Raw genomic sequence first — 16,335 nt, 5'->3', positions numbered from 1 at the left:
GGATGTTACAGAGATGGACTGCGAAGGGGAAGAGAGGCAGGCCGGAAGAAACCATTCATCCGGCCAATAATAATACTGCGAATGAAAAATACGCGGTGATTTGTGACCACTGCCGGGCATCTAGATTCGGATTTCAAAGAGGATTACGGGCGTCGAGCTGAATTAGATGGCGCGATTACAATAATGGCTAATTTAGGATCGGATTAGATACTTATTCACACGGTCATCGGCGCGGATCCCCCCCCTCCTCCGTGTCTCCCCCTCCAACCTGCGAATAAACAACCAAACAGGCCATCGGGATGTGGGGGTTATTTCAGTGACGCTGTGATGGATACCTGCGAAGATACCGAAATCCAAACAATAATGAGGATCCGATTTGATTTCAAGTCGGTTTAGTCGTTTCCTCGCTTTTTTTTCTTCTTCTATTGTCATTATTTGGGCATGATTTTCCTGCGGAGCTTCGTGGAGCCATTGCTGCTGTTGCTCCAAAGCGGATGGTGGGGGGTCGCACCGAGCCCCACCGACGAAGGAGCCCTGCGGGCCGGCCACGGGGAGCACGGAGAGCCGGGGCATCAGGAGCCCCACAAGGACTCCTACGGCACCTTCGCCTCCGAGTTCCTGGAGTCCAAATACCTGTCCGATGACGGTAAGGATCTACCGCGACCCACAGTCGGTGGGTTCGGTTCGCGTGGAGAGCTAAAGACAGACTTGGTGTGACTTGTTCACGTTGAACCGATAATTGAACAAAAACTGTAAGACGATAAAGTGATCCATGTGCTGTTCGTTTGGTTTTGCGTCCAACCTGCACAGTGCAGGGCCTTTCAGGACCCAGGCCAGTTCCCCGGTGGTAGCTGCCCCCCTCCACCTCTCACACACATACATACACACACACACACACACACACATACACATACACGCACAGAGTGCAGATGGCCTCCCCGTAGTTGGCCTTTTGATTGTATTGAAAACAAACGTCAAATGTCGTTGTGTGGAACCAACGAGGTGCGGATTGTGCGTGTTGCAGGTTATCCGTTCCCCACGGCCCCACCAGTGGATCCCTTTGCCAAGATCAAAGTCGTCGACTGTGGAGTAACCAAAGGCTGCATCAGGTCAGAGAGGGACACCTCTTTCCCCAGCTCTCCCTTTCTGAGCACAACTTTTAGGTTTTATCATTGATGGCCAAGCTTGATATTCTAAAGCTAGAGCTGAACATTGACTTATCTTCTCATCTATGTTGTATTTTTTCCATGAAAACCACAAGTAAGAGTACCTTAAAGAAAGTGCCCCAGATTGGTCCTTCTGTCATCAAGGGATTGTGAATATTGTGGATCTCGTCTTCTCAAATGAAATGGATTTGTCATTGCCATGGATAAGTGCCTTCAAAGTGATGCTATGTATTCGCCGATGTACAGATACGGGAAGCCAGGGTGCGATGCAGAAACGTGTGACTACTTTCTGAGTTATCGCCGCATCGGGACAGATGTTGAGTACGAGATGAGTTCAGACACGGACGGCTGGGTGGCTGTAGGTTTTTCATCTGACAAGAAAATGGTGAGCAGCTGCACAACTGTGACAGATTTTATATTCACTTTAATAAGTTGCTTCAGACCAAATGCATAGCTCTAATGAACACATGGTTCTGGGGCAAATGAAGCAACATTTTACAGCAATCGCCCATTTTTTACATTGTTTTCTTTGAACTTGTTTTGGCCTGAAGTTAAACAGCCTTTAACACACTATATGCTAACACTTGAAATCCTTCTACGGCACTCACAATAAATATGAGTGCTTACAAGTTGTTTAATGGAAGGGTACACAAAATTATATCAACTTTCCTCCCATTTAACTCCTGCCATTTAAATTTGAAATATTGGCTACTTTCTTTAATGGGGTCACTTTTTCAAACATAAACTGGAAATGAAAAGTCAGTCTTTGGTTAAAATTATCAAAATTTGTTGGTATTTGATAGTTGTAAGAAATCATTTTTCAATTTTAGGGTTCACACATCTAATGGTTTGAGAATCATTGGTTTAATGTATTTATACAAAATAGAATAATAAATAAAATCGACACAGAAACAACCATGGTTGTCCGTCTTTATGTGTAAGCCCTGTGGTGGACTGGCATCCATTCAAAGAAAAACAGTGTGTGCATTACAAAAACCCATTTATAAAAGTTTAAGAATCAGTTGTAGATCAAAAACAATCTCATGTGACTCCAGTCTCATTGTGTGGAAGTTCTTTGGCACAAAACAATGTAGCTTACCACACAACAAAAGCAGTAACTTTACCTATATTTTGTGGCAGAATTAAACCTTTTATATATTTCTCTTGTTTCCTCAGGGAGGAGACGATGTCATGGGCTGTGTCCATGACGATAACGGACGTGTACGGATTCATCACTTCTACAATGTCGGCCAGTGGGCCAAAGAAATAAAAAGAAACCCTGCAAGAGACGAGGAGGGCGTCTTCGAGAACAACCGGGTGACGTGCCGGTTTAAACGGCCTTTATATGTCCCCAGAGAGGAAACACTGGTAGACTTGCACCTTTCATGGTATTACCTGTTTGCTTGGGGACCTGCCATACAAGGTGATCGAACACGTTTCAGCATCAAGTCGTTTTTTTCATCTCTTTCATCTCGTCTCACGGTCGTCTTGCCTTTTCCGACAGGTTCCATCACGAGGCACGACATCGACAATCCGCCCGTCAGTGACCACATGATCAGCATCTATAAGTACGAGGACATCTTCATGCCTTCTACGGCCTACCAGACCTTCAACTCTCCCCTCTGCTTACTGCTCATAGTGGCCCTCACCTTTTACTTACTAATGGGAACGCCATAGCGAAGCACAGCGGACCACATTATGCAGAAAAGAGAGGAAGAGAGGAAGAGAAGCAGCAATAAATAAGTTGTCTACCTGTGATACCACATTCAACTGTGCACTTTGTGCAGAGAGACATTATAAAATATATTAAACACAATAAAACGTATACTACTTGTATCATAGCATTACTCTGAACCCATAAAAATAATGACAAACTACTAAACCCATACTGTAAAGGTTTCATGTAATGGTGTCGGTACAAAGTAAGAGGTCTGACTAGAGAGTTTTATTAAACATAGGCCAGTTATTTTCAGTATTTATCATAGCTTCCAAGTATTTCAAATATATGAGAACTACATGTGATACTAAATAAATCCCACAAGTCTTTTAAATACTGCATGCACGGAGAGATCTGTAAAGTGGCTTCAAAAACCCTCTGTTGAACAATGATGAGAAAATAGGGTCTCATGTTGAACAGAACGGACAGAAGAAAACAAGCAGTTCTCAGCTGCTTGCACAAACTCTTTCTGTCTCTTCCTTGTTGGTTGTTTGCAAAGAACTCATCACAAAATACAGTCTCCAAGGTTCTAGCTACATGTTTACCATGTGAAACATATTTTGTTTGTCTCATGTTTGGCTGAACTTTCACATCATTTCTGTGATCATTTTTAGGATCAACCCTGGTTTCTCTGTTGGGTGTGTTTATTAATAACAGGGCACTGTGACTGTGTTTTAAAGACAGAGAGGCTGCTAAATGAGTTAATGTTGCAAGCAATAACACACGGAAGCAAACTGTGGATTGAACCGTTTGATGGACATGGAATTATGTGACCCCCCCCCCCCTCCCAAGGCCGTCCCTGTAGCCTTTTAATCTGTATCAAAACATTGGATACGCTAAAACACCCCCAACTGAAATAAGGTTTTGTGGTTGTATTTATTATCAATAAAAGTAAAGAAATGACAATTCAATCCACAACACAGTATATGTGCATGATGAGTAAGTGAAACAGTATCATGCCATATGAGATTACTTTTAATGAGAAATGATAATATTCAATTAGGAGAATATAAGTACCATTGAGGACACAGGTATCACAACATCTGTATGTTGAAAAGGCAACATGTAACCTTAGATTGTAGTGAAGAAATGTTATGAATAGTCTTTCAGGGAAACAATCACGTACTACCTGCAACATTCATTTGAAAAACTGTAAGAAAAAATAAAATGAATAAATAAAAAAGAGATTAAATGAATAACAGTTTGAAACAAAAATTGAATCGCTTAACAGAGACTTTTTAGAGTAATTAAAAGAACAATGTTATATATATATGTTATTAAAATCAAGATTTTGTAACATTCAACAACGAGCTTTGCTTCAAGGGTGCTGCTTTCTACGCACTCATTTTTAATTTGCAAATATTGCAAATAGTGCACACAATGTGGCATTATGGTGTCTATGAAGAGGAGAAAGATGTAATTAATGCTCCATTCACTATGGTGGAAATAACACTATGAAACATGCACCATAGAGAGAAGTTTGAAAACATTGGACCAAGATCGATTGGAAACAATCAGTCATGCACGAAATAAACATCCTATTAACAAATATTGGATCCTTCCTTTTACAGTATTTAGGGTGAACAGGACTAATAGAAATGACTGGAGAATTATTCAATATTTATTTGCTTCCTTTAGTTAGTTTATTATGGATCTCTGCGCTACTCCCCAGATTAGTTGGTGGCAGTAACGCACCGGAAGCGGTTTCGCTGACCATTAAAAACAAGTAGAAGAAGAAAGTGGACTTCCCTCGGATTAAAAAAAAAAGGAAAACACCGGGGCGGAATCAACATGGCAGACGAGGAGGAACCGACGCCGGAGCCCGCCCGCGTCTCTCCCCGGGAAAGCCCTCTCACGAAGCGGCCTCGCTCCGTCTTCTTCCCCGAGAGCGTCCAGCCGGCCGTGGGCATGGTGAGCCAGCTGCTGACCCAGCCGTCGTCGCTGAAGTTCGACAAAAACATCAAGCAGGCCTTCTACAACACGGGGGCGATGATCTTCGTGGCGATCTGCTGCGGAGCCTCGGTCCTGGTCTACTTCATCCTGGAGGCCTTCCTCCGCCCGCTGCTCTGGGCGGTGCTCTGCGGCACCTTCCTCCACCCGTTCAAGCACTCGCTGGCCCGGCTCGGCCGCTCGTGGCTCAGCGGCCTGCAGGACACCGGCACCCCGATCGTGGTGGGGACCCTGCTGATCCCCGTGTGGTGTCTGAACCACGGGGTGGAGGCGATGGGGAGGATGGTGCTCGAGAGGCTCACGGTGCTGCTGGTCATCGGGGCCGGGGCGCCGCTGGTCTACTTGCTCTACCTGTTCTGGAGCGTGGTCGGCATGCAGGTGATCCTCGGGCACGTCTGCGGGGTCATCGGGGCCGCGCTGGACTACTTCCACACCGTGTGGGTGAGTGAGTGAGTGAGTGAGTGAAGCAGCTCCGGCCACTGGCCTCCTTCCCCAACCCGTATATAATGATAATAATAACGGTTGTTATTTGCAGCCTTAGCTTAATTAAAATTAACCCACAATCATCATCATTTAGATGCTTTATCAATAGTCAATAACTAATAATACTAAATTGAAAGCATTGGAGTCTAAGAAATCGCTGCAAATAGTTTGAATTGCATTTCCTTGAATGTGTCTCACAATTGGTTGTATCTTGTATCCTAGGTAATTACATTTTGTGCACTTTCAGCGCCTGATCGGATCAATACTTCATTAATCCTACGCAGCTGCAGGGGTCTGAGTCCAGCTGCGCTTTGACTGGATACAAATTGTATTAAATGTCCCTCCTCAGACGGTCTGTCCTTTCTCTGAATGCTGAGGTGGACTCACACAGGGCCCTTGTCCAAAAATAGGATGAGGACGCGGGATTAAATTACATTGAGAAATGTCTTTGTGTAGTGAAACCAGCAAAGACCTTTTGTGAGCAGCTATTGCACACGAGCATCACATTTCATGCTGTCGGCTAACAGAAGTCCGGGAAGCCCTGAAAAGTATTTCATGATTACAACACTAAATGTCAACCCAAACATCCCCTCAGAACTGAAGGGCAACAAGTATTAATTATAAACACTAACCACATTGAAACAAAAACAATTGCGTAAAAAGTATTGATGAAGCATAAGTTACAAGATTAGTACGATGGTACCCATACACTCTCGCCTCCACCTGTCCCATCGTGCCCCTGTGCTTCTTGTTCCCTCTCAGGTGTGCACTCTGGTGTTTGGCTACTTGTTGGTAGTTTGTTTCAAGTGGGGCCCTCACACTGAGCACTACCTGAGGGCCGTGGCTCTTCCCGTCTGGGCCATTTTTCTCTTCTACATAGGTGAGTGTCAGGAAGGAGGTGCGGCCCGGAGAGGCTGCTCCGACATGTTGGTTGTCATTCCGGTGCTTTTATTCAAATTCCAAAGATGGAAGATTTCTCCAAATGTTGCCTACTCGATGGGTAGCCGGAAAAGAGATGATGTTTTTCCAAAAGTGAGATACGAGAGAAGTGCAGTGTTGCAAAGTAAGATGATAAAGTCAGCAGTATTTTTAGCACACTTAAGGCGTGCCGAAAAGAGCAGTTGACCTTCCAGTGTGAAAGGTTAAAAATGACTGCGTGCTATTGAGAACACGTTCTGCGTTTCACATGACTGCGCACGTGTGGTCGATTCATATCTCAATGATTAATACAGGTGAAACTAATTTATTTCAGTAATTCAACTTAAAAGGTGAAACTAATATATTATATAGACTGATTACAAGCAAAGTAAGATATTTCAAGCCTTTATTTGATATCATTTTGGATGATTATGGCACACAGCTTATGAAAACCCCAAATTCAAAATCTCAGAAGATGTTTGGCAGTGTGGGCAGGTGCCAAGTCCTGCTGGGAAATGAGGTCAGCATCTCCATGAAGGTTGTCTGCTGAAGGAAGCATACTGGTAGACGGTTAAGTTGAATTACTGAAATAAATGAACTTTTGCACGATATTCAAATCCTGTATGTATGTGTATATATGTCTTCAGCTGCACTATTTGTGCACAAAAATATAAACTAATGTATCAAAGTATCATGCAGTTGAGATGATTTCTCCCTCTTTTTTTTTAATTCTTGTTTTTGGTAGTGTCTCTGACCGGCTCGTGGAGAGTTCCCTTATTCGTGGTCGTGGTCATACTTGTCATCGTGGGCTCCCAAGAGAAACCACCTGATCCGGGCAGAGGTGAATACTCATGAGCGTTCACATCGGTATACACGTGTCACAGTAAGACGTCTCTATACCCTGTCCCCTGGGCGTTCATGTGTATATATAATATATATACATATATATATAGTGGTGGTAAATGGGTTTTGTATGAATTAAACTATTTAAATGATGACTGTTGGAAAATTCCCGAAACAATTGGTTTAAAAGTAAAATCATTGTCAATCAAAATGAACTTAAATGCTGCGCCAGCTGCTCAACGAGATTCTTTCAGCAGCGGAACAACACTCTTCCCTCTCATTGTTCTCCTGTCGTTCGAGCTCAACCAGTTTGTAGGTTAAGTGATGCATGATCTTGATACAGCTTTACTGAAACAAGAGCAACTCGAGGTGACCAGTTATTCCCAGTTATTTATTATAAGGACAGTTTGGTCCATGAGACAATGTAGGATACACAAAGAAAAAGTACTGTTTAATGCTCATGTTGTGTCTCTCCCCCCAGGAGAGCTGTCGGGGCAGGTTTTGTCTTTTGCTGCTAATACTATTTACATGGCGATCTCGTGTAGCAACCTTCAGATGAAAACTGGGCCAAGTGAAAACCCGACTACAGGTAAGAAAAGCTCCTTTCCGACTCCGTTCATCATGTTCTACACCAGTGTTTCTCAACTGGTGGGTCCCGACCCACTAGTGGGTCGCGGACCCGTTTGTAGTGGGTCGCGGGCCTTAGCATGGAAAAATAAAAAAAAATAAAAAAGTTTCATCCTGTGCTTTTATTTTGAAGGGACAGCGGTGTGTCGTTTTTTGTTTTCGGCTCACCCGTCCATGTTTTCAGTCAGCGCGGCAATTAGAACGCGAAGGCACCACCCGTCAACACTGCTAGCGCCCCCCCCCCCCCCCCCCTCCCGTCGACGCCGCTAGCGCGAACAATTTGGGTCGCGGCTTGTCAGTAAGGGGTGATGGGTGGGTCCCGGAGCCAGACAAGTTGAGAACCACTGTTCTACACAATCTATTACCCCAGAAAGGACCCCCCACCCCCCATCGCCGGTCATTAGCCCACTTATTACATGGCTGTTCACTGGAGAAATCAATCGTTTGGCACAACACATTTCTGTTTTTAATGACCTTAATGGCACGGCCCACAGTAGCCGTTGGAGGAACTGAGACGCTTCTGCTTTGCTTCACCACCGGTTGAACAACACATCTTTTTTTCTTCCTCTATGTGCTTCCTCCTGTGGCGACTCCTCCATCGTCCTGCCTAGGTGGCCCCCTCCCCTCCACGCCGGGGCTCCCTCGCGGCTTTCGCTCGCTACCGGCCGGCCTCTTCCAGAATGAGAAGAGCGCCCAGCGAGCCAGCGATATCTACTTCATTCTCCTCCTGTGGGCCATTGTGCTGGTTCAGGTCTGGCTCAACCTCTGGATCCTCCAGCTGCTGCCGATCCCCGTGGCCGGTAACGCGCACATGCACAAACCCTCCCCCTTGGAGCGCTTCTCGCCCCGCTGCACGCGGACTACAGTTGCGTCTCTGCCGTAGTGTGGGTGCTGAAGAAGCTGGTGGTCCACTTCGGCCTGAAGGGCTTTGCAGAGCGGACCGTGGTCTCCTGGTGGGCGGTGCTGGGGAAGCTTGGACGCGAGCGGGAGGGGGCCCTCCTGCCCGGGCCGATCAAAGGCTTGGCTCAGTTCCTGCTGCGTATCGACACCAAGGTAACGCCGTCGGCGCGGTCCTTCCTTCCTCCTCTCTTTTGATTGCACAAACGCTCATCCTGGCGCACACACCTTTTCTGTAACACGGACTATGGTCAGACTGGCTTTGCTCACTGCGTGGCATCTTTTCCTGACAATTTGTCTTTTGTGTTGCAGCCGTCCTCCGGGGCATTTTGCATATATGTAAACACCCTCAGAAACCAACAAACATAACGTGAAACCACATATTTATTTTGACTCTTGACACTGCACAGGACAAAAGGGCATGCCATAAACTAACCAACTGAGCTCTGGTGCTTATTTCTCAGATGCTAACTGTTCTCAATTGTCCTTATATCAAAGCAGATTATAATGTACCAATCAATATTTTTACATGAACTGCTCTATGTTTTGATCCAACTCCCGACAAAGTTAGAAACTAGCTGGTGAACAGATATCTCCTAAAGACTTCAATTAAATAGCTGCTGTGATCCACGTCTGCTGGATGTATGAACAGGCAACTGTTTGCCAACGTTCGCCATGACCGATCTGGAGCCACAGGTGACACACGAGATCTTTCTCCTGGTCGTAGATCCGTTGTTTGTTTATAATCCCAATGATTTGCATCCCACTGTGCCAGTCCACATTCACACATTGTAGTTAAGTCCCGCCTGCCACGTTCAACTTCCTGATCGCACCTGGCCTGTACCCAGTCGGGGTGTATGTGATGACTGCTGCACAGGTCTTTCCAAAAAATAATCTTCCCAATGTCTCTTTGTCTCCTCCCCAAGCTCTGGCATTGGCTTAACAAGCAGGTAATGATTCGGAGCAGCAGAGTGCCGAGAGACAGAGAGTGTGCATGAGGGAAAGTGAGAGGAGCGCTAAGGCGACACGTACATGTGTGACTGTGTGTGTGCGTGTGTGTGTGAAGCTTGGACTGGCGCTTTACCCATCCACTATCATCACCGCTTCATCCTGTCCACACGTCTTCCCTGCTTTCCCGAGTCATGCTTTAACATGACAGGAAGCTACGGCCGGGGAGGCGGGACTCTTTGGTCCCTCTGCCTCGGTCGTACCGTCCCTGCTGCGGTCTAACTGGGAGCTTCTGCTTGAGTGTGTGTGTGTGTGTGTGTGTGTGTGTGGGCTGCATGGAGAGGTGACTGATGAAGACGAAGCAGGGCTGAGCGTTTGGAGAGGGCAGTGTTTCTGATTCTAAATGTATGTTGACTGGACCGCAGAGATTAGATCACTTTTTGACACTTTATGCAGGAGAGTTGGGATGGACAAAACAATGGAAACGCCTAACAGTTTGTCAATATGAAGTAGCACTAAATCAAAAGTAATGTGGGCAGAAATAGCCTTCTCTTTTCTTTGTTGTACTGCTTTATGATACAGGAACTGTTTTGTATTTGGTCAGCACATCAGAAACTGAGCTTTTAAAGCAAAACCCAAACCGAAAAGAAATGTATCCCACCAACAAGGTTTCCATGTGTAGCCAAAGTAAGTATTGAGAGAGAAGCTAACATGTCGTTGGTTTCTGTCTTCATGAGAGTTGTTATTTATTGTTGGCCTTATTCTTTAAAGGTTCAGATCTTGGATCCTGGTCATGGCTGGTTTTTAGACATGAAACCAATAAGTAATAGTAATGCACATTTATTACGTATGAGACATGTTTAAAGATGGATGCCTGAGTATCTAACTTGAATATAATCTTATCTAGGTGCAAGAAAAAGGGTAAAGTGAGTCATTGGACCCTTCTAAGGGCATGTTGTGGTTTGGTTTGTAATTGTACATCGGCTCTGGGAATTGAGGGCAAAATGGTGAAGCATAAGAAGTTGTTTTTGTTGAGACCATGAGGTGTTTGGGTGCAATGTTGAGACATGTGAATATAGCTTGATGTGTTAGTTCTGTACGTTTTCATGATATTTAAGGTACCTTTCTGCTGTATTGGAACTACAAACACCGACTGTGTGGCCTCTCTGAAATGTTATTATTGGTTTTGTATTGCATTAAGTGATGGGGATTTTTTCTAATTGGTAATCAACATACTAAATGACGTAGTTATGTGCCTAGTCATTTTAACTGATGTGGGGTTTCCATTTTTTTGTTGCTGTACTGGATCCACATCAGTCCCCCTGCCAGTAAATCCACGTTCTTAGAGATGGTCAATGGTCACCTACCACAACCACCGCTTTATTCTAGAATTCACTTTGAAAGACTGGACGGACTTGCAACAATTTGTAAAATAAAAGATACTGGATGTCATTCATTCAGAGCACACGGCTGGTAGTTTTTCACTTGCATGTTTCCAACTATTAGTGCAAGGATGTGTGCATGCTCTCCTCGCTTTTCTCAGGGCCCAAGGAGGCAGCGTTTAGACCCAAAGAGGCTTCTTCCCCTGGGGGACGGACACAGGTGTCTCCATGTGTCTCATCACTGTGTTTCTGACCTCTTCAGACGTCTGCTCACTTTCTGTATCTACCCCCCCCCCCCCCCCCCCCCCCAACCCCCCTTTCCTCCATATCTTCTTCTCTGTGCGTAGATGATCGTGTGGTTGGAGCGATCTCTGGATAAAATCATCAGCATCTTCATCATCTTCCTCCTGGTCACGGGGACCCTGCTCATGGCGCTGCTGCTCACCGCTATGGTACCACTGCTTTTTGTTTCTTTTTGAATCACTTCACTGCATTTCAGAGGCACTGCTGACGGCAAAGTGACTTCTGTCCGTCTAGGTTCACCATGAAAGTGTTCACATCATCGACGTAACCAGTAACCTCATCAACGAGACCGTGTCGAACCATCCCGAATGGGCCAAGTACGACGTCTCTGTTTTTTTTCTTTTTTTTTTCTTTTGCCTTCGTGTTGGTCATTTCTCTGCAAATTCTTCGTACATCACCTTCCTCCAGTTGGCTTCCAGAGGCTCGTGTGGTGCAGAAGGCTCTCAATTCAGCTGCTACTAACGTTCATCAACACGGTAGAGAGTGGATAACACAAAAGGTAAGATCAACGATGAGGCTTGTACTGTGTATTTTCGTATTTTCCATGTATTTCTTCTCACACACAGCTTTCTCTTCTTGTGCAGCTCCAAAAGATGTTGGGTGATAAGGTGAACAACACCGCTGTGATCGAGAAACAGGTGTTGGAGCTCTGGGACCGATTATACCACTCCTGGTTTGTGAAGGTCAGTCGAGTCCATCCAATTTCTGGGAGAGATTTATCCTCTTAAAAAAAAAAAAAAATAGCAGAGCTGAAACATTCCATGCTTCTCCCAGAACATGACTCACCCTGGACGGCTGCGCGGCCAGAAGCTGTTGGTGCAGAGGGGAAACAGCTGGCTGGGCGAAATCCTTGACTGGAAGGACATCGCCTCCTTCCTGCAGGAGAATATTCAGACTCTGCTGTCTGTAAGTGTCACCGTGTTTGATGCCATCTTCCACGTGAGGATTTGAGTACATTTTGCATCGGGGCTGTTAAATCAAATATTATGTGTGCAAGAATCACTGTATTGATTTTGATAAAATGTTGTGTGGCCCTGATTGGTTTACAGATTTTTATTACGGTTGTTTATTTTTAAAGATCGTGGAGTCCTTATGGGTGGTAATGAGTAGGAATCTGGGCCTGCTCATCTCCACCACCACGACTCTCCTCACCGTCTTGTTCCACAGCGGCACGGCTCTGCTCAACTTTGTCCTGAGTCTGGTACGCAACACTAAACCATCCGACACATATGTAGTATATTTATTTATTTATTGTATATTTATTATTTTGTTTGAATTAGTTTAACTGGTACCATATATCCATTCACAATCTGGGTAGCACAGCTAAAATGTTTTTATTCAGCCCTTAATTGTAACCGTTTGTTGTTTTTACACACAGGTGATTTTCCTTACCACTCTCTTCTACCTGTTGAGCTCCAGTGGCGAATATTACAAACCCGTTAAGTGGGTGATCAGCTTGACGCCCCTCTCCCAGCCCGGACCCTCCTCAAATATCATCGGCCAGTCTGTAGAAGAAGCCATCAGGTAATCACACGCACACAAACTAGTTAGACGATCTAAGGGACATTATTTCTGACCGTGTGTGTGTGTGTGTGTGTGTGTTTGTGATGGTTTTTCAAGAGGAGTGTTTGACGCCTCTCTGAAAATGGCCGCTTTCTACGGCTTCTACACCTGGCTCACTCACACCATGTTTGGCATCAGCATAGTCTTCATTCCTTCTGGTGAGTCTGCGTCTTCTTGGAGGAGCGTGTCGTCGCTTCTACCTGCACCCGCTGAGCCCCCTTCTGTGTTTTCCAACCCTCGACCTGAAGCTCTGGCCTCCATCTTGGGCGCGGTGCCGTTCCTGGGAACCTACTGGGCAGCAGTGCCGGCGGTGTGTGACCTGTGGTTGGTGCAGGGCGAAGGGGTCAAGGCCCTGCTGCTGCTCATCTGCCACCTGCTCCCAACCTACTTTGTAGATACAGCGATCTACTCCGACATATCAGGGTGTGTACGGACCACACCGGAGCTACCAGCTTGTGTGTTTGAGCCATTTGATGGACAGAGTAAAAAAAAAGGAAAACCATTCTGTCGGTTAAATCTATTAACAGTGTGTCAGTTTTAGAATTGATCATCCGTTTGATGAGACATAATGGAAAAAGACACAGACAGCGCTTCATGGTCAGGGTTTAATTAAAGTTTGTTAGGTTATGATCAGGTGTCAGAAGGATAAGCAGTTAGGCTTAAGGAATGGGAACACAAACTATAGAAAAACATTACATATCACCATGTTGAGTTTCTCTTCCATGTCATTTTTAGTTTTTTCCAAAATATGCTTTGCAGTTATGGCCTGGATTTCAGCATGTGGCAATAATCACTTTGGATAGCTTGTAAATGAATGGCCACCTGTGATGGTGTATTCACACAATTAAATCCAATAATCTTTAGGGATGTTTTAATGTCTACATTGAACGGTAATATAGAAAACTTTTAAGGTTTTGTGTGCTTTTAGGTTTTTAAATATAAACATCCTGATTTCTACAAGGCACTTTCTTAATGTTGATCTGTTTCCTTGGGTTCGTCTCAGGGGGGGACACCCGTATCTGACGGGCCTGGCAGTGGCGGGCGGCGCATACTATCTAGGTCTGGAGGGCGCCATCATCGGGCCCATCCTCCTCTGCGTCCTGGTCGTTGCAGCCAACATCTACAGCGCCATGCTGATGAGCCCCAGCTCGGCGGCGCCGACCCCGGTGCACTCCAGCTGGCCGCTCAACCAAATCAGGTACGGCCTAAATCGGACCCGCCTTCAAAGAGCTGATGCGGTGTTACGGCAAACTTACTGAACCACTGTCGCCTGGTCCCCCTTAGGACCGTCAACGACTCCACCCCCACTGTCCTGAAAAAGAGTGGTGAGTGAGAGCGGGACCGGTGTGAAAACTGGCTGTTTCCTCATGAGGGAAGTGATCCCAACCCCCCCCCGAAGCCCCGCCCTGCGCCACCCGGCTCTGCAGAGGTCCGCCCCGGACGGAGGAGAGGCGGCGGCAGTGGCGGTGCGGCTGGTTCCCCCTCCCCACCCCACCCCACCCCCCCATGCTGATGCTGTACGCAGGCCTGGGCAGCTCGTCTGAGCAGCATGGCACCAGCCGCTCGCATTAAAGGGCCGTGGCGAGCGTTGATCGCGACCCCCCCATCGGGCACCACCATGATGAATGACTGAGCACATCAGCCCGCAGAACTCCAGCGCCTGAATTGAGTTTCACCGTGTTTAAAGATGCCTAAAGTTACCGTGCGGTTAGCGGTGAACCGTACACATAATAGAAATATACAGAGATTTATATATTTATATATTTTAACACTGAATTTGAAGAGACAAGTAGAGTCTTTTGCCAATAAAATGAATCGGCGATGCCCCTGATTTCCACCCTGCACACCGTGGCTTCAGGTCACATGGTGTGCAGTACAGTTTAACCTTATGTGTCGATCAGGCTTGAGTGATCGGAAGAGGACCCCCCCCCCCCCCTAAATGTTTTTACATGTGCACATGCAACTAACCTTTAGGTTTCTAACGTGCTTAGCTGCTCTGTCCGGATTGAAGCATGGTTACGTTCAGAATGATCTGACTGATGCCTCGCTGAGTATTTCTGTGAGCTGATGGTCACCCCATCACGCGATTTCATCCCAGTTTTATATCCCTTATGTTGAATGTATGAATCGTTTCTCCTCCCGCACTCTTCACTTAAACTACAGTCGGAGCACTTTTCTAAACACAGAGTATGAAGCTGTTACTTGAATTGTTGTGTATTTGTGCATCAAATCGATCCTCCGTTGCTGCTGCGTTCGCTGTCTGAAGGAGCTATGATGTGTTCAAGGGTTAAGTTTAGCAACGGTTGGCATGTTCAACTAATTACTGCAGTTTGTGTTTGATACTGTTGCTATCATTATTTTTTTAATTAACGGATATTCACTTAAATAAACAGAATTGCTACAAAATAGGTTTTCTTGAGATCCTTATTGCTGATTCTATACTCTATTGTTGGGTAGTTTAGTACAGAGTATATGCATTAATGATGAAGTACGTTAAAGACACATTTTACAACCTTTTCTATACAAGACTAACTGCAACTTTGAATTCAAACCATTTACTTATTAAACTTCCCTCTACTATACATTGATTTTAAAATACCACAACTAAACATTTAAGTCCTGAAGTTCATAAAAGGTATGTGTTCAAAAAAGTCAAGAAGATGTATCGTATTGCAACATTGCACAAAGAATCATGGTGCAGGAGTGAAATAACGTTCTGTCCCAAACGGTACGCTTCTCTAAGGATGTTTTCACACGACGTCCTGGTGCGAGAGCAGGCTTCAAAAAGCAATGATTATCTCTGCGGTCCTTAAAATCTTTTCTTGTCCTGTCAAGGTATAATATATCATCAAAAGTAATAGTAAGGCATGTCATAAAAGTGCTGAACTATACAAAAAAAGTCCCAAAAGTAAAGCGATAAATTCTGTTATCAAATGTTCAAAATGCCTCCCTTTACTGTCTCTAAAATAATATTAAAATGTGTACACATTGTATAGTAGGCCATAACAAGCCAGTGAGTCGTCCTATAAAATGCCAGATCATGTCATACAAAATTAGTCATGAAAAGTAATATCAAGATCATGGTAAAGTAATAAAAGGTCAAAAAGTCCTAAAGGAAAGACACTGTGTCATAAAAAGGTAAAAGTACAATGTCATAAAGTCGTACTATATTTGGGAGGTCATAGTTGTGTACCTTAACTGGTAACACTGTTCATCGTTCTGCTGCTGCTACCAGTTTATAAACTGTCTGATCACACCCTTTAACTAGGGGCCCCTCGCGAAGTGGCCCCCTGCCCCAGAGAGGAGGATTTAACTGAGAACACAAGGCTTTCTGTGGAAACACACACACACACACACACACACACACTTTGCAGGAGGTGCCAGCAGGGCCGTGTGCAGATGGGCAGAATAAATATCAAACACACAGAAAGCTACGTTATAAACATGGTATTCAGATTACACATTTCAAAAATGTAGCAATGAAGTACATTATTTTCAACTCCATTTTTTTTAGCTCCATTACATTTAATGTTGTACT

At 45.0% G+C, this 16,335-nt stretch overlaps 2 protein-coding genes across 3 annotated transcripts; both read left to right on the top strand.

Moving 5' to 3' along the window:
• Positions 1–2,991, top strand: LOC119196935 (DOMON domain-containing protein FRRS1L). Its single transcript, XM_037452741.2, has 5 exons — positions 1–646; positions 1,025–1,109; positions 1,413–1,551; positions 2,343–2,589; positions 2,671–2,991. Exons 1-5 carry the CDS (start codon positions 442–444, stop codon positions 2,841–2,843), a joined length of 849 nt encoding a protein of 282 aa, XP_037308638.1. The 5' UTR covers positions 1–441; the 3' UTR covers positions 2,844–2,991.
• A 1,178-nt stretch (positions 2,992–4,169) lies between these two features.
• Positions 4,170–16,335, top strand: tmem245 (transmembrane protein 245). Of its 2 annotated transcripts, XM_037452738.2 has the most exons (18): positions 4,170–5,274; positions 6,079–6,196; positions 6,980–7,075; positions 7,559–7,666; positions 8,316–8,504; positions 8,588–8,757; positions 9,528–9,551; positions 11,279–11,383; positions 11,469–11,551; positions 11,643–11,733; positions 11,819–11,917; positions 12,009–12,140; positions 12,313–12,435; positions 12,613–12,758; positions 12,855–12,955; positions 13,046–13,220; positions 13,801–13,995; positions 14,082–16,335. In XM_037452738.2, exons 1-18 carry the CDS (start codon positions 4,675–4,677, stop codon positions 14,128–14,130), a joined length of 2,604 nt encoding a protein of 867 aa, XP_037308635.1. In that variant the 5' UTR covers positions 4,170–4,674; the 3' UTR covers positions 14,131–16,335. The 2 variants fall into 2 exon arrangements, with proteins under 2 accessions (XP_037308635.1, XP_037308636.1); XM_037452739.2 differs by lacking the exon at positions 9,528–9,551.

The sequence above is a fragment of the Pungitius pungitius genome, chromosome 11, assembly GCF_949316345.1.
Source record: "Pungitius pungitius chromosome 11, fPunPun2.1, whole genome shotgun sequence".
NCBI classification, from domain to species: Eukaryota; Metazoa; Chordata; class Actinopteri; order Perciformes; family Gasterosteidae; genus Pungitius; species Pungitius pungitius.
This window is presented reverse-complemented; position numbering and strand designations above follow the sequence as displayed.